Raw genomic sequence first — 17,345 nt, 5'->3', positions numbered from 1 at the left:
CTTATTTCAAAAAGAAGTATTTCTTCTTTGCAAAACCAACTCCATCTCTCATGACCCTAACCAATCCTTTCTGCTTGTTGTTGGTTCTATCTAAATTCATTATTTTCTTTCTCTTTTCTATAAATTTTTTCTCTTGCCAGAATCAATTTCCATACTTTTTGCAAAATATGGTCATATCTGCCTGTTACATAGCTTTGCAAAAGTTTAAAAAATTATCTCATTTGACTACTTTATTTATCTGCCATTATCAACATCTACCAATTACTCATTCTTCTACTCTTCCTAAAACTGCCTACACCTACCATTCCCAAATCACCTTCTGTCTCAGAGATAATCAATGAGCCATGAGTCTCCAATGTCCAACTCCCATCACCTTTATTTCTCTGCAGCATTTAAAAATATATATCCTTCCTCCATGAAACATTCTCTGCCCCTTACTTCCACAATGCTTCTTTTTTCTCCACATTCTTTTCTGTCCACACTTAGTTGATTTTTATTTTTTGGCTGTCTCCCAAAATTTTATTCTTGCTCCTCTTATCTTTCTTATTTCTCTCCTTTGGCCATTTTATCTACTTCTGCCACATCTTTGAGGGTAAGCTCAAACCCAAGCTCCTGACCATAAGGCATATCCACAGGGGTGTCCCCAAACCTTATTCACAACAAATCCAACAGCTTTATTCATATATCTGTTTATTTGGAAAAGCTGATAAGAAAGCCCAGATGTTTCTCCTTTGGTGCCAGTGAGAAGTTCAAACCCACACACAAAAATCGTTTCCATTGTCCTACCTCTTAATCACCATAAAAACTTCAGGCCAGGTTCACATGACCTTTAGAGCTGCCCTGCTCTCCCTCATAAAGCCTCATTATGTGAGTAATGGAATTTTTTATACCTCTTAGGGTGTGTGTGTGTGTGTGTGTGTGTGAGTATCCGTACTGACATCAAAACCAAATTTTGGGGGAAGGTCCATCCTGGTCCTGCAGAGTGGTCACATTTACTTTATTAACCTTCTATGTCTTATTACAAATGTGTAATTACTCTGCCCACCCCCAAGTATTGCCTCATTAAATCCATCCAACATTCTCCATGAAGCTCACATACATTTTCTTCTCACTTACAATATTTCACTTTTGTCTATTGCCTCCCAAATAAAATTTCTGATCAAGAATTCAAAACTTTCCATGACTAAATTCCAACCAAAAGATCTATATTTTCTATTCTCCTTCAGGTATCCTAAAATTCCACAAAATTATACCATCTACCTTTCCTCAACAATGCCTGCATTTCCTAGAGTTGGCACTTGGTTTTCATTCTGTTCCTTTAGATTAGATTGTCCTTGTCCCTTTGCTTCCTGTCCAAATCCTAACTGGATAGATTAGCTAGGACATTTTTTGGTTGCAAGGGACATGGAATCCATCCCAGACTGGCAAAATGATAACATAATTTATTGGCTCAGATGATTTTAAAAATCCAGGAGGATTTCAGGCTTTGGATGAGGCTTGATGTAGAGGCTCATACAGTACCCTTAGGACCCAGTTTGGTCCCTCCAACTCTAAGTTCTGTAACAATTCCAGCCTTATGACTTTGCAATATTCAGACCAACGAGAAGGTGGGTGGACTTTTCCCAAAGTTCCTGAAAAACTCTTGAATTCATTCTGATTGGATCATCATAGGTGACATGTTACCCTGGAGCCAATAACAGCTAAGAGGAAGCAAAGTACTGAATGGCTCTAGCTGGGGTTACATGTTCCATCTGTGGAACAGGAAGCAGAAGGCCACCCAGAACACAAGGCCCAAAAGAAGAAAAAGGCTGGATTCCCAAAAGAATTCAGAGATGTTACAGGAACAAAGGAAAATGGATGCTGGGAAGGAAAACAATAAATGTCCACTAGATTATCTGTCCAGACTGAGCTCACACACAAGGGAAAAAAAATCCAACTATGTAGGATGATGGATATTAACTAGACTTATTATGGTGATTATTTTCAATATATGCATGTATCAAATCATTATGTTGTACAACTGAAACTAATATAATATATAACTAATATACTGTTATATATTATATATATTTCTAATTTTCTAATTATACCTCAATAAAAAAAGACACAGCTCAAATTTCACTTTCTTAATGTATAATTAAATTCATCAACATTGAAAATAATTTCTTTCTCCTCTAAACTCCCATCATATCTTGTACCTACCTTTCTGATAATATTTGATAAACTGTTTTGTAGTGTCATTTCTGCAAACTCCAAGGGCAGAGACCGCCTTATACTATTCTTTGTATTTGTCACTTAGTGTCCCATTAAAAATAGTGTTTCATAATGAAAGTATTAAAATCAATAATAATTTTCATTATACTAATGGTTATTCCATTTTCATCCTATCATTTTTACTAGTCATTCAACTTTTTCATTAGTCACTCCCTCTGAGAAAAGAATAAATAATGACTTGCAAAAGCTTGAATGGCTAGACTAAAGTGCAGGTGAGTTTATAATATTCTCACCTATGGGTATATACCAAACTAGAAGTGGTTTTCTTCCTCTTTTTCTCATTGTATTCTCTGAAGGAAAATGGAGTCATTTTAATGTTCATGTTCATCAATGAAGGAATACTGCTATAGACTTACAAATAACAGTAACTGCAAATACACTCTTAAAAACTCTCTTGGTCATCCTCTGATCTTAATGGAAGTGAAAAGCAGGAGAATGTTAACAAGAAATTAGCTGTATAGTACTTCCAGGGGGCAAAATTTCTTCCTGGGAACAAAATCTCTCCAACACTCCAAAGTCTACTGAGTATAGGGTAGACCAGGGAGAGAAGTAGGGAAAGATGGTGTCGGGGAAGGCTGAGGGAGCACCAAGGAACTGAGGCTGGATGTGCTGTCTTCCAGTTCACTGCTGTTCCTCTTTCCATTGGGAGAAGACATGTCCCAAATGGTTGGGCCAGCAAGAACTAAAGTGGGAAGGAATGCAGGGTGTGTGGAAGAGAGATGACCAAAGGAAACAAGTGTGTGTAACTAAATGTTATCTTCTTTAATTATCGTTACAATTAAAGGTATGAAACATGCCAAATTAAACTATAAAACATCCAAAAGATCTAGGAAATCATTGGTGTATCTCCCCATCCACTGCTAAAATAGCCAATAAAGCTTTATATTTCTCTGTAAAATAAATGTCATTACTATACTCATTAATAGGATCTTTTAAGTGGCTGGTTTTAACTCTCGAGGTAAGTATTTAATCACAAAGGTGTATTTCCCATTCCATCTTGCCTTGTAATAAGTTGATCAGAGTAATACTGCTTAAAAGTGTGTTTGAATTACTCATTTGACCATTAACACACTAACACATTTTGTAATTTTCATTACAAACATTTTGAATGAGTTTTCTCCACAACCAAAAACTCTATATATTCTATATTACAGGTCCTTCCCTTACTAGCCCAGGAGCTACTTCTAAATCATGTGAGCAAGAACAGACTACTCAAAACCTTTAAACAGTTACTGTTTCAGTTAACAACCTGTGTCCACTTAGGTTATCACAACCAATCCTCCAGATCCCTGATGACATTTGTTATTCTTTGAATTACTGGGAGTATAAGACAGCATTCTGTTAATATTTTTTATGAACTATTTTGGTGTTATAAATGTTATCAGTTTAAATGACTAAGTAAGTTCCACTGAGGAGGAAGAGAATAAGACTTTTATGGGCAGTTTTGTGGTGTTATTTTTTTAAATTATTTATAAGGCTAGTAAAATATATGCTCAATGTTTTGATTCCAATCAGAAATACAGGTTTCCTCTCATCACTGCATGTCAGTATTTCTTAGTATAGTCAGCTTTACAGAATTTCATTCCATTTAAAATAATCTTATCTTACAAGTAAAAGTGACAGCTCTGAGTGAAATAAAGACATTTCCTTCAGTAGAAGCAGTAATTATTTCCATTTTTCATTAAAGTAACCCATTCAGTAATAAGGATCAGAGGAAATAATTTAAATTATAAAATAAAATTGCCATTAAAGCAGAAATGAGCTAACAAAAGGAAATATATAAATAAGATGAATACTTCTGAAAATTAAAAAAAACAAGCAATGATAAACATTAATAACAAACACTTTGCATTTCTAAAATACCTTATATCTAGAAATCCTAAGGATCAAAGGCAAATGAACAAATATTTATAATACATAGGAAGAAAGGCGAAAGAAGATAGCATTCCCTCCAACCTTTAGCAAAGGGAAATAGAATCAAAAAGGAAAACAAAAATTCAAGTTTTTTTTTTTTCTGCTGCACTCTTCAAACTTTAACATTCTTCTGAGAAGTGAGTTTTCTTTGAAGATATTTTTCTCTCAGTGGGTTTTCTGTACCCCACCAGCTCCCTTGGATCTCAGAGTAAGATAGGCTTCGTGTGTTGGGGCCAAGATGGTAATGTGTGTGTATTTTGGAAGGAATACATTCCTTTCTTGCTTTGTGTCATTTTTCCTCTTGCTATGGTGTTTCTGAGTGGAGGGCAAAGACAGAATGGGAAGGCAGGAACTAAAATCTCTCCAGTCTAGCTATGAGTCCTGTGGAAACCTCCCATGAGTGACTTAAACCCACGCCAAGCTCATCTGAAAATGGACAGCAGATCTAGAAACTACAGCATTGATTGGCTGTGCCAGGTGGTAGCTCTAGATTAACCCAGTCTTCTGGTGGCATTTTCTCTACAAATGCCAAGATGTACCTTTACTCCCAGAATAAACTGTGGCTGCACTTTTTCCCACAAACTAGAAATGCTGGAAAAATCTTAATCCCAGGTTAATTTAAAAACAAAACGAGGAATCTTTTTGTTTTTTTTAATCTCAAAATCCTTACTCAAGATGGTAGAAATTTTATCTATTCTTCTGGGGATCTACACTTTTAAGGGAAAGAATGTTAAAGAAAATAGTTCCCAAAACAAAAATAAATGCTGACTTTTGAGCCTTCCCACCATATACGGCGCATGCTCAGTCACCATCGTAAAGCACTGCCTCAGCCCAGCAGGCTAGTGCTGCCGCTGAGAGGCTCTGTCAGGCACTAATTCAGACTTGACGGTCAGATTTCTCACAGGCCAGCTTGGGAAAGTCACTTCCCTTCTCTAGGCTTCAAGTTCCTCATCTGTAAAGTGGAAATTAAATTAGATAATGTGGCCTGACACATAGTCAGTGCTCCGCAACTGCTCTATATTAATTATCAGTCCTAGCCAGCGATCATTAAGAAAAATGGGGAACACTAGGCGTGACCCGGGCCCTGCGGGAGCCGAGGTGCGGGTTCCAGCTCCCGGAGTCGGAGGGGGCCTGGCGCGCCCAGCCCCCAGCCCGCCGCGACCATGCTGTCCCGCCGGCTGAAAGAACACCAGGCCAAGCAGAACGAATGCGAGGAGCTGCAGGAGAAGAGGAGGCGAGAGGCTATCGCTGCAGCGACCTGCCTGACAGAAGCTTTGGTGGATCACCTCAGTGTGGGTGTGGCCCGGGCCTACATGAACCAGAGAAAGCTGGACCATGAGGTGAAGACCCTACAGGTCCAGGCCGCCCAGTTTGCCAAGCAAACAGGCCAGTGGATCGGGATGGTGGAGAACTTCAATCAGACACTCAAGGAAACGCGGGATGTGGAGAACTGGGCTCGGAGCATCAGGCTAGACATGCGCACCATTGCCACCGCACTAGAATATGTGTACGAAGGGCAGCTGCGGTCTGCCCCCTTCTAGCCCCTCTTCCCTTCCCTCTACCCCACCCCTCTTACCTCCCCCTTGGGGGAAGCTGACAGGCCAAGAATAAAACACAAGCCTCCAAAAAGAAAAAAAAAGAAAAAAATGGGGAACACTATATGTTAACTATACTGGAATTAAAATATAAAACTTAATCTAAAAGAGAAAGAAAAAAATAAAAATGGAGGAAAGGGGACATATTAGTAATAAAGAGGCAAGTTTGTCTTGGAAACAGTTTTTAGCTCACAACAAATTTAAATTTTATAATGAAGAGTTGTCATCCCTCAGCTCAAAAGGGAACCAAATGTAATCATTCTACTGCAGTATTAAGTAAAAGGGGGCATGATAACAGGCATAGGTTCAAATGCTTTCTTGACCTCATCATGAATTCCTCCAGATTCTCAAAAACCTGAGTCTTCTGCACAGCAAAAGAAACAATCAACAAAAGGAAAAGGCAATCTACAGAATGGGAGAAAATATTTACAAATCATATACCTGATAAGGGGTCAATATCCAAAATGTATAAAGAACTCATGCAACTCAATTTCCAAAATAGAAAAAAAATGAAAAAGAAAATCCAATTTATTTAAAATGGCAGACGAACTGAATAAACATTTTTCCGAAGACATACAAACAGTCAGCGGGTACATGAAAAGGTGCTTAATATCATTAACCATCAGGAAAAGGCAAATCAAAACCACAATAAGAGATCACCTCACACATGTTAGAATGGCTGTCAAAAAAAAAAAAAAGACAAGAGATAACAAGTGTTGGTGAAGATGTGGAGAAAAGGGAACCTCGTGCACTATTGGTGGGAATGCAATTGGTACAGCCATATGGAAAGTGGTATGGATGTTCTTCAAAAAATTAAAAATAGAACTAACATATACTCCAGCAATCCCACTTCTGGGTGTACATCCAAAGAGAATGAAAATAGGATCTCAGAGAGATAACTGCACCCCCATGTTCACTGCAGTTTTATTTATAACAGTCAAGATGTGGAAACAACGTAAGTGTCTACCAATAGATGAATAAATAAAGAAGATATTGTATATATGTATATATATATATATCCATACATACACAGACACACACACACACACACACACCATATAATGGAATATTATCCAGTGATTAAAGAAGGAAATCCTGCCATTGACAACAACATGGATGGACCTTGCGGGCATTAGGCTAAGTGAATTAAGTCAGATAAAGAAAGATAAATACTGTGATATAACTTATAAGTAGAATATAAAAAAGCCAACTCACAGAAACAGAGAGTCAGCTGGTGATTACCAGGAGTTGGGGGAATGGTGGGGGGAGTGAGGAGAGATCAGTCAAAGAGGACAAACTTCTAGTTATAAGATGAATAAGTCCTGGGGATCTGATGTACAGCATAGTGACTATAGTTAATAATAATACAGTAAGTCAGAGAAAGGTAAATACCATATGATTTCACTTTTATGTGGAATCTAAAAAACAAAAATGAACAAACAAACAAAGCAGAAACAGACCCATAAATACAGAGAACAAAATTGATGGCAGGGGGTAGGAGGATGGGCAAAATGAGTAAAGGGAAGTGGGAAGTACAGACTTCCAGTTATGGAATGACGAAGTCATGGGGATGAAAGGCACAGCATAGAGAATATAGTCAATGGTATTGTGATAGCATCATCTGGTGACAGACGGTGGCTACACTTGTGCTGAGCATAGCAGCGACTTGTCCAATCACTGTGTTGTACACCTGAAAGTAATGTAACATTGTGTGTTGAAGATACTTCAACAACAACAACAAAAGTACTGTATTGTACATTTGAAAATTGAGTAGATCTTAAATGTTCTCAACGCACAAAAGAAATGGCAATTATGTGATGTGAAGGTGTTAGATGATGCTATGGTGGTAATCATTTTACACTATATAAGTGTATTAATGTATACCTTAAACCTACACAGTGTTATATGTCAACTATATATCAATAAAGCTGGGAGGGGAGGAACCCTGTGAGTCATTCCCCCAAATTCCGCTAATGGCCATGGAAGACTGTGGACAGGAGTGACATTATCTATTCTGGACAGGAAAGATACCCTAAGAGAAACCCACTGAGAAAAGCTTGAGGATTGCAGGCATTTCGCTCATGTCTCTCATACATCTCTGCAGCCTTGGGCATGTCACATAAATTTTTAAACAAGCCTCTGCTTCATCATCTATAAAATGGTGATTTTAGCAGGATCTCCTTCATTGGTTATTTCCAAGGGTAATGTAAACTCCAATGCTTGGCAAATAGTGGGCTTTCAATAAATATCAGATGCTGTTTATTAATATTATTCCTTCCCTCCTAAATTCAAAAAGTTAGACAGACTTAAAAAATATTTTCCTACTGAGGTCACTTCAAGGATGCTGCTCTTGGCCCCCAAGCCTCCCTATTCCTGGACCTACCACAGCACAAGCTCTATGGTAGAATGGCCAGGTTAGCACTACTTTCACGTGAGAGATCAGTTGCCTTCTCTGAAATCTGAACAAGGAGTGAGCTCCTGGCTTTTGGTTATAAAACCAGAGGCGTCTGGGTGGCTGAGTTGGGTAAGCCACTGACTCTTAGCTTCAGCTCAGGGTCGTGAGATCGAACCCTGCATGGGCTCAGGCTCAGTGCGGAGTCTGACTGAGATTCTCTCTCCCTCTCCCTCTGCCTCTCCTGCTCATGCTCTCTCTCTCTCAAATAAATAAATCTTAAAACACACACACACACACACACACACACAGTACTCGCCCTATTCATTTTCATACCACTCTGACTCCTCCCACAGATCCTCTCCTTTCTTGCTCGCCCTGTAACAAGGATGTCCCACCAGCCAGTAATACCTGGAGCCACCATGACTTCAAAGTGAGGAGGAAAGTGCGGTCAGTAGCTGGCAGCTGTGTTATCTTTTAGCAGATGCCTAGAGTCCAGAGGCGATAATCATTTCAAACTAGCCAGGAGAGGGAGAGCGAGAGAACTATAATAATGTAGTCAGTTAGCGGTTTCCACCTTATCAGCCCCAGCAGATGCAAACCTGCGCTGACAAATACTACACCAGAGGGTAGGATAAAAGCAGAATTAGAAAACAACTACCTTCAGGAGATACCGGGCTCCCAAATTCGATATACAATTGTAATATAGATAACACGGAAAACCAGATAATAAATACAGCTTTTAATTCAAACATGACCTTCAAAGAGCTTTTCCCTTAGAAACACAAATGAAAGGCCCCCAGACCTTTGAAAGAGAAGATGCTGACAATAAGCATCTTCCCTTGTCCCCCCACCCCCACCCCCCTGAATGCAGGGCACATGGACCGCTCTTCTCAATAATGGCCTTGCAGCGTGCTTTTATCACTTTTTATCACATATTCAAAAGTTCTTTATCACATTGGAAAGATATGCTTCCTTTACCACATTTTATCTCATTCCAAAGGTATCTTATCAATATTCACTGGGTGAGCCTGTGAGTATTTCTAAATGACAGCCCAGAACAGTATATGATAAAACGGGAACATTGCTGCCACTCTGATCAGCAGGCAAGATAAAGAGAATGTGGCCAGCCGGAAAAATCAGCTGGGCTTGGCTGAAGTGTCAGGATCATCTATAATGTGGCAGGGAATGATGCATCACTGAGCCTGGAGACCCTCCTCAAAATGAAGAGAACCAAGCAGTACAAGGTCAGAATGGTCAAAGTTCCCTGGAGAAGTGGCTTCTAACTGCAGCCAAGTGGGTGCCACCCATTGTCCTTGAGAGGCGAGTGAGTCTCCGCATTAAACTCTTTCTCTCCTAATGCCATATTTTATGGGGACCGGAGCGTTTTATTTGAGCTGAACTACAGAGCACGAGCCTCTCAAGGATCATTCATGCAGGCTCTTCCCACCATGACATTGAAACAGAAACTGTTTCTGCTCCTTAACAGTTTGTAAATCACATAGAAAATCCTGAAAGGATTTCCGGGGTCCTTGATATCTCAATCGCTCCCTCTTCCGGGCCCCATCTCTGGTTTTCATTCTGAAATGGAGCATTGGTGTCTTGTGTAGAAAGCTCTCCATGGTTGATAAGAGGGATAAATATGCAGCTTGCTTTCTCAAACAAGCATTCAAACATTCAACTGCCTTACGAATTTCCAACAGTATTATCAAATATAATTTTTAAACAAAATCATGTGAATTGTCTGGTTAAGAGACTGTTACACAAAGGACTTAAATTCCACCAAATATAACAAGATACACATTCTCATTTCTGATAAGTTAGGACCTAAAGAGCATTCTCTGATTAATCAAAAGGCATAAATTCAATCTCTAAAAGGAATTTGATAGTAATAATGAATATGTCAATTGATCCAAATGCAGATGAAGTGATACTATTCAGAAAACTTCCTGATCTTACCAGTCCAGTGCTTGTAGACCAGGTGCAACACCAGCCAAAAAGTTGTAATGTTACAGATGACCTAGAAGGCAAGTCAATGACCCTAAAAGACACCGGGATCCCTTTTGCTGGACAGAGGAATAGCAATTCACAAGCAATTGAGCGGAAATTATTTCCTCTCTGGGGCAGTTGAACTAGCATAACAAAATCACGAATGCTGTGACTGGGTTAGCTTAGATGTTTCAAAAACAATGCTAATGATGTCAGGGTTGCAGGGTCAAACCCCATATGGGCTCATTGTCTTTGGAGAAGGAGAAATGATGTTCCATGGCCAGGGTGGCTTCACAAGCAAATGTCTCTGGTCAAATGGGGACCCAACACCACGACTTCACCACAACCCATCAGTACTACTAGAAAAGCAAGTAGTTCAAAGTACAGTGTCTCTCTACCTAATTATGCCCAGTAAATATGATCTCTGAAAGGAAGACACAGGTCATGATAGAATTATGTCAATAAGAATACAAAAGGACAGGGCAATGATATGATTTTACCTTACATTATCGAAGAAATTAGAGAGCAGAAAATTGAAAAATCAGGACCTGATCAGGCCTGATTGCTTTAGGAAAATGGTCTCTCAAAAATAAAAATCTGATAGAATGATCACAAATGATCCCAAAGGGGAGAACAAGAAGGACAATTTTAAAAGGCCAACGTGGCCACACAATTTGCTCCAAAGAAAGGAGAGTCTCTCACAGCAGTTCCAGACACTCAGTGAAACGCTCACTGTAAGGGGCCCAGCCCCTAACCTCACAATCACAACACGGTCTCCCCACTCCACCACTGAATCACACCACCACTTCGCAGGTAAAACAATTTTAAGAGACATGGCTCTTTCCTTCTGGCTATGATGCATTCTAAGTTTAAAGCACAACTGCAATTCAACATACGACTAAACATTTATGAATAAATGCTACATTCTAAAGTAATTTACTTATCCTCTTTTTCAGTTCTGTTTTTGCATCATTGCTAATTAAAGATTAACTACCACTTCTAAACAGAAGTTTGGTGAGTCAGCTCCTGGAAAATAAATTATTCCAACAACGGCAACATCAAAGAGCTGACAGATAAGAATCACCGCCAGTTCAGAATTCAACCCTTTTCTATAAATATGTTTAGACCCTGCCTTCCTGCCAGGCTGCTGGATGTGCCAAAAACAATCCTCAATTCCATTTAAAAAATGAGAAGATGGAAAAGGACGAGTTGGCTGGCACATCACTAAAAAAACTTAGGTTGGATCCTGAGCGCTAGCATTCCTCCAAGACAACATTTACCAGCAGAAGCCATTCTTAAAAATGTAACATACAACTGGTGGGAATGTCAGAAAACAAGCAGTGGATATAAGGGCACAGGACTGAGATTTGATAGCTAAGCATGAGAAATCTGTTGGGTATGTCTGTGAAAAAGTCAATAATTCAAATCTCAATTTCCCTCCAGGATTACCCCCATCTTCAGACCTACAAACTCTCTGATATCCGGCATAGCCTTTATGATCAAGATGTATGACTATGGGAAACAACACAAGCCCTTCTCTCAATCCTGGGCCATTTCATGGCATCACCATCAGAAACAAGTGGGGGAAAATTACTTCCAAATCATTCAGACCTTTAGGACAGATTCATAGAAAGCAAAACCAACAGAGAAATCCAGACAACATACCCTTATATATGGAAACTATGATTCGATGAATATTCTTCAAATTGCTTTCCTTGAGAACATATTTCTAGCTCTAACTGATGAGGAGAGAAAAGGTCAACAGCCAAAAAGATAGTGCTGACATGTCAGAGGTTCCAAATAATCAACTTAAAAAAGCCTGCGTTTAATAAGGAAAATGAGAAAGGTAATTAAGCTTTTTCTGTTTTATTGTGAACAGAACAGTTTACTCTCTCTGCATCTTACTGATGGCCTGCTACATACCTGGACAAAGTGAGGCTTTCTACGAATGACTCAACCCCAGGAAACCTTATTCATGCACGTTGTCACACCTTGTCCATCAAACGCTTCTTCTGACTCATTGTGTCCCCACCATCTGACTTCTACCTCAGCCTTAACTCCAGTCCCTCCTAGGAACGTGTGATTGTTGACTTGATGCTCAGGGAAGACAGATAAGGAGCAGAGGGGTTGATTCTGGGGCTGGCCTCCTACACAATGAAGTCTCCTAATAATCTTCAAGCCCTTTCCTGACCAGCCCAGCCCAAAGGCACTGCTCTCTTCCTTCCTTCCCACTAGCTCTTATCTCTAACATTCACTTGTACTTACCCTAACTGGTAAACTTAGTTGTCTGCTTACGTAAACCTATCATTCTTTCAGAGTGGACAATAAACTAGTTGACACAGGAACCATTAAAATGAGATAACACAAGTGATTAATGTCACTCCCCCAATTCCACCTAGCACAATACCTTGTATAGTAAGGAATCAATAAATATCTGCTGATGAAGTCGATATAAGTAAGGCATTTTGTTAAATAAGCAGAACTTCATTACTCAACTAACAAAGCCAGGTATTTAAATTAGGTGATTTTTAAATTCCTTTTGAGCTTTAACAGTCTATGATTCTTATTCATTAACTTGCAATCATACATTATACTAAAGTTCACCTTTGCACAGTCTATAAGAAAATAGTGTTTGCTGACAAATTAATAGAATCTAACAAACAACACTCCAAAAATAATTAAGTGAAAGTTTTTGTTTTTGTTTTTGTACTTCTGGTCCATCTATTTGGTTCAAATTGATAAGTTAATTATAAATCCTTCTTATTCACTTTGATAATTGTTTCCTATGATGCTTTAAAACAATAAAACAATATTTTTAAAAAATATAATCTGTGATTCTGTGTCTTGATTCCTGAAATGGATTTCACCCCACCTAATTAGTGGCAAAGTCAAGCTTCAGTCACTGATTCATTTCTCCAAGACCCACAGCTTTTTAAATACTCCAGGGGGAAAGATCCAAGCCACCCCATTAAATTGGCTATTGAAGTCACAATTTTGTATCTGTAAAATCTAATCGTTCATTGATAGCCAATTTAATAAATAATAACTAAGAAGCTATTATCTTTCAGGCAATGTATAACACATTAGATTCAAGAAAAATTAGGCAGAATTATATAGGCAACTATGACTCAGTGGCCACATGATAGAGAAGAGCAGAATGCTTTCCTGGCCTCAGGAAAATTTCCTGAAAGAGAAGCTATGCCAGGGACCCCTGGGTGGCTCATTTGGTTAAGCATCTGCCTTTTGCTCAGGTCATGATCCCAGGGTCCTGGGATTGAGTCCCGCTTCAGGCTCCTTGCTCAGCAGGGAGCCTGCTTCTCTCCCTCTGCCTGTTCTGCCTGCCGTTCCCCCTGCTTGTGCTCTCTCTTTCTCTCTGACAAATAAATAAATAAAATCTTTTAAAAAGAGAGAGAGAGAAGCTATCCCAGCTGAAATCAGAAGGAGTAGTGGCATCTAGCAAGAAGTGATGGTCTTGTCAAGGCATACTTTCTACGCAGAAGGAACTGGTCATAAAGAAGTGAGGAGTTAGGGAAAAGTATGTTGTTAGAGGAACAGTTTTAAGTTTAGGCCAACCTGGAGTACAGAGGTATAGAAAGGGGAGATGTGAGGGGGAAAAAAGAAACAAATGAACCAGAGAGATGAGCAGTTGCAAGATCATGCCAAGATCTTGTAAGCTATATTAAGAAGCTTAGACTTTATCTTTTGGGTAATGGAAAAACCGACTAAAGTAAAATGATCAAATGGTATAAAGTCATAGTGTGGAGAATAAGTGGAAGACTGTCAAGACTTGGCATCAGGAAGAAATTAGAGCATGAAAAGATGGTAATCTGGGCCAGAACAGTTATGAAAATAGACAGAAGTGGTTGGACATCCCAAACATTGAAGAAACATCTGCAGGCATCAGTGATTGGTTGAAATAGGGAGTGAGCAGGTGGAGAAGTTGAGGATGACGGCCAGGGTTCTGCCTTAGGTAACTGGGTAAATAGCAGCAACCACTAAATGAGAAAAAAGGAGGTGGTAGTTTTGTAGGGGCATGAAGAAGATGAGTAGGGAGGGCAAGGAGATAATAAATTGAGGTTTCACATTGTTGAGTTTCATACACTTTTGTGGAACAACCATTTGGAGATGTCCAGCAATTGACCATGTGTGTGTGCAGATCAGACAAGAGCTCTGACTTGGAGAAAGGATCTGGGATTCATTAACTTATAAATGGCAGTGGAAGTCTTTGGAGGACAGAAACAGGAAACTAGAGGAGAACAGAAACAAAAATCTAATTAACAATAATATTTAGTAATGGTTGGAGGAAGAGGAAATCAGAAAGAGGACTGAGTGGGAAGAGTTTAAGAAGCAGAAGGAAAACCAAGTGAGTATGATCCCATAAAAGCAAATGAAAAGAATGTTTCAAGAAGGAGAAAACTGTTGATAGTGCTGAGTGTTACTGATAGATAAAGATTAAAATACAACCATTGGGTTTCAGAACAAAGAGATCATGGGCAGCCTGGTTGAAAACAATTTAGTATAATGAGGATTAAAGTTCAAGTTGTAGCATTCACCTTCCAGACCTCTACGCAGTGCTAGCAGCAGCCAACCACTGTCACCACACTGATTTCCATTGGCATCTGGGTTCTGGCATTCTGTTGGCTTCCTTCCTCCATCCCACATGGATCATTTCTTCCATCCTTTTGCTTCTGCTCCCATCCACTGAGCACGAGCACCCTCCAAAGTCTATCTAGCACCAGGCTATTCTCCTCTCCCCCACCTTTCCTCTCCTTTCCTCAACCCTAGTCAGGAACGGCATCTTCATACCTCCGTGGCTTCCATGGCCAAGTTTTATCTCCTATAGCTGCTCTCCAAGCCTCTGGCTCTCCCTTCCTCCCTTCCTCTCTTTCCTCTCCCTCCCTCTCTGTCTCTGACGCAACCTCTGTGCCTCACACCACAACTACAGCTACCTGTGTACTTTGCTTCCATAACTTCATCAACTGAAAGCATCTTAAACTCAAGATAGCCCAACTGAACTCTTCACTAGCCTCCTCCCCACCTCCCAGTTCGTCTATTCTCCACTTTCCCTATTTCAAAACAGGGGAATCATTTTTAACCTACCTTTTGGTCCCTACATCCAATCTTTTGAGAAATCACATCTATCTTATCTTCCCAATTTTACTCACATCTTTCCTTCCTTCTGTCACACATCTCCCATCCTAGTTCAAGCCATTCTTACCCTTTCCAATACTAAAACAGATTTCAATTCAATCTTTTTACATTCTGCCTCTTAATATGCTGTACATTTTGGCCTGAGGTCCAGCTCCAATCATGTTTATCCTGCTTAGATGCTTAATGTCTCCCCATTGCCTGTTGAATTAAGTGCACACTTCTCTGATGTGCCTTCAGAACCCTCCATAACTTGACATTTTATATCCTACCTTTCCATTTACTATTCTACTACCTGCTCTTTAAGTCCCAAGCCATGAGACTACTCACCCTTCAACAAATTAAACCCCCATTTCTCACCTGGATTCTGTCCATTACGTTCCTCCCTAGAAATCCTTCCATTCCATGAGGCCCATCTTCAATGCTATCCACATCCACCATGAACCCCCTTCCAACAACACTCCAAAAAACTCCCTCACCAAAAAAAAAAAAAAAAAAAAAAATTCCTCATAGCATGTTTATTGTACATTTCTTGTGGCACCCATTATTTCTATCTTAATTACAATCATTTGTGTCTTGAAATTATCACCCTCTACTCAATCCAAAATTCCTGTAGGTCAAATCCATGTCTGCTAACCTGGGGCTTTGGGTGGCCAGTGACTGTCTGTTGGCAGTAATTAATGGGATTCCATTGCGTATGTGTAAGCATTTGTTAATAAGAGTTAATTTTTCCTTTTCCAGTGGCATCTAAAACAGAGGTCCCAGTTTGGCAGCTGGAGGCTGAATCTGGCCCACATATGTGTTTTGTTGAATCTACAGTTATTTTTTAAATTGAGTCAACATTTTTAAATGGAATATTTAACATAAAATGCCAGATTTTCAGCTTCTCTGAAAGTAGACTATTCTGGCAACAGTGGGCCCATATTCACTTCTGACAGTAAGCAACTGAAACGGGGGCCTGCTTGCTCCCTTTAGACAGAGTGTATACAGTTCACTTCATTTCTCTCCCCAGCCCTACCTGGTCCAACCTCGTCATTGATGTTACCAATGTGTCCCATCTAGACATTAGAGATGGCAACTCCTGGTCTAAAGTCCTTGCAAGGGCAATCTGTAGAACCTATGTTGACCCATGTCTCTAGTTGAGGACTGTTTCTGGAATCAGATTTGAGGGGTAAATGAATAGAATCATGGCATTCATTTTCCCTTCTGTGAAAGCTCTCGGGTGTCCAGCTGGAAAACCCTTCTGTGTAATGTGTTATGCTCCTTTCTCATCAAAATGTACCTGCTTTCTAATGCAAGGTGGATGATTAATATGTGTTCCAATGTTAATGAATTAATAATGATATTTCCTGCATGAGTATAAGTATGACAAGTCTGTGTCAAAAAAAGATGTAGTGCACATGCACACACACGCGCACTCACACACACACACACAAACCATGGCAGACATCACAAATCACAGTTCTCTTTCCAGCTATTCCAGACAGCCCTCGGAAATCATGTCAGTACAGCACTTCAGGAAGCTGCCACCAATGGCTTGGAGCTTGCACTAAAACAGGCACCCTGCATCCTTCACATAGATCACAGCTTTACTTGCACAGCAGGAATGTGTGGTGGACAGAAGAGGTATTATCATTTTCATTTTGGAGATTAAAAAAAAAACCTGATTCCAAGAAATCTGTTGCTTGTTCAACATGAAGTAAGATAAAGGTATTTGAGATAAATTTAAAATCCTGCCCTAGGAGGATTTTTTACAATCAGTTCCCCTGCAGGAAAGGAGGAGAATGACATCATCTTACCAGGAAAAGATTTAGAGCCTTTAAGTTGATTTTAACTCAAAAAGAATAAAATTATGATGTGGATCCCCAAAATTTCATGCAAATTTGGACACATATATCAAGAGTAGTGATGTGCCTGCCCTCTCCATGCTTCTCAGGGCACCTATGATGAGCACTGTAAACATCCTGTTTGCTTCCATTTAGCTGAAATAAATACGTCAGGGACAGACAGCAGGGCATAAGAAATGTTGAAGG

The 17,345-nt window shown here is 39.6% G+C and overlaps 1 protein-coding gene across 1 annotated transcript; it reads left to right on the top strand.

Moving 5' to 3' along the window:
* Positions 1-2,466: 2,466 nt before the first annotated feature.
* LOC116626387 (biogenesis of lysosome-related organelles complex 1 subunit 1-like) lies at positions 2,467-5,729 on the top strand. The gene is made up of 2 exons (XM_032395673.1): positions 2,467-2,486; positions 5,282-5,729. The coding sequence occupies exons 1-2, from the start codon at positions 2,467-2,469 to the stop codon at positions 5,727-5,729; spliced, it is 468 nt and encodes a 155-aa protein (XP_032251564.1).
* The last annotated feature ends 11,616 nt before the right edge of the window (positions 5,730-17,345 follow it).

This window comes from Phoca vitulina, unplaced genomic scaffold (assembly GCF_004348235.1).
Source record: "Phoca vitulina isolate PV1807 unplaced genomic scaffold, GSC_HSeal_1.0 scaffold86, whole genome shotgun sequence".
Classification (NCBI taxonomy): domain Eukaryota; kingdom Metazoa; phylum Chordata; class Mammalia; order Carnivora; family Phocidae; genus Phoca; species Phoca vitulina.
Note: the sequence above shows the minus strand (reverse complement) of the source record. Positions and strands in the feature narration are given on the sequence as shown.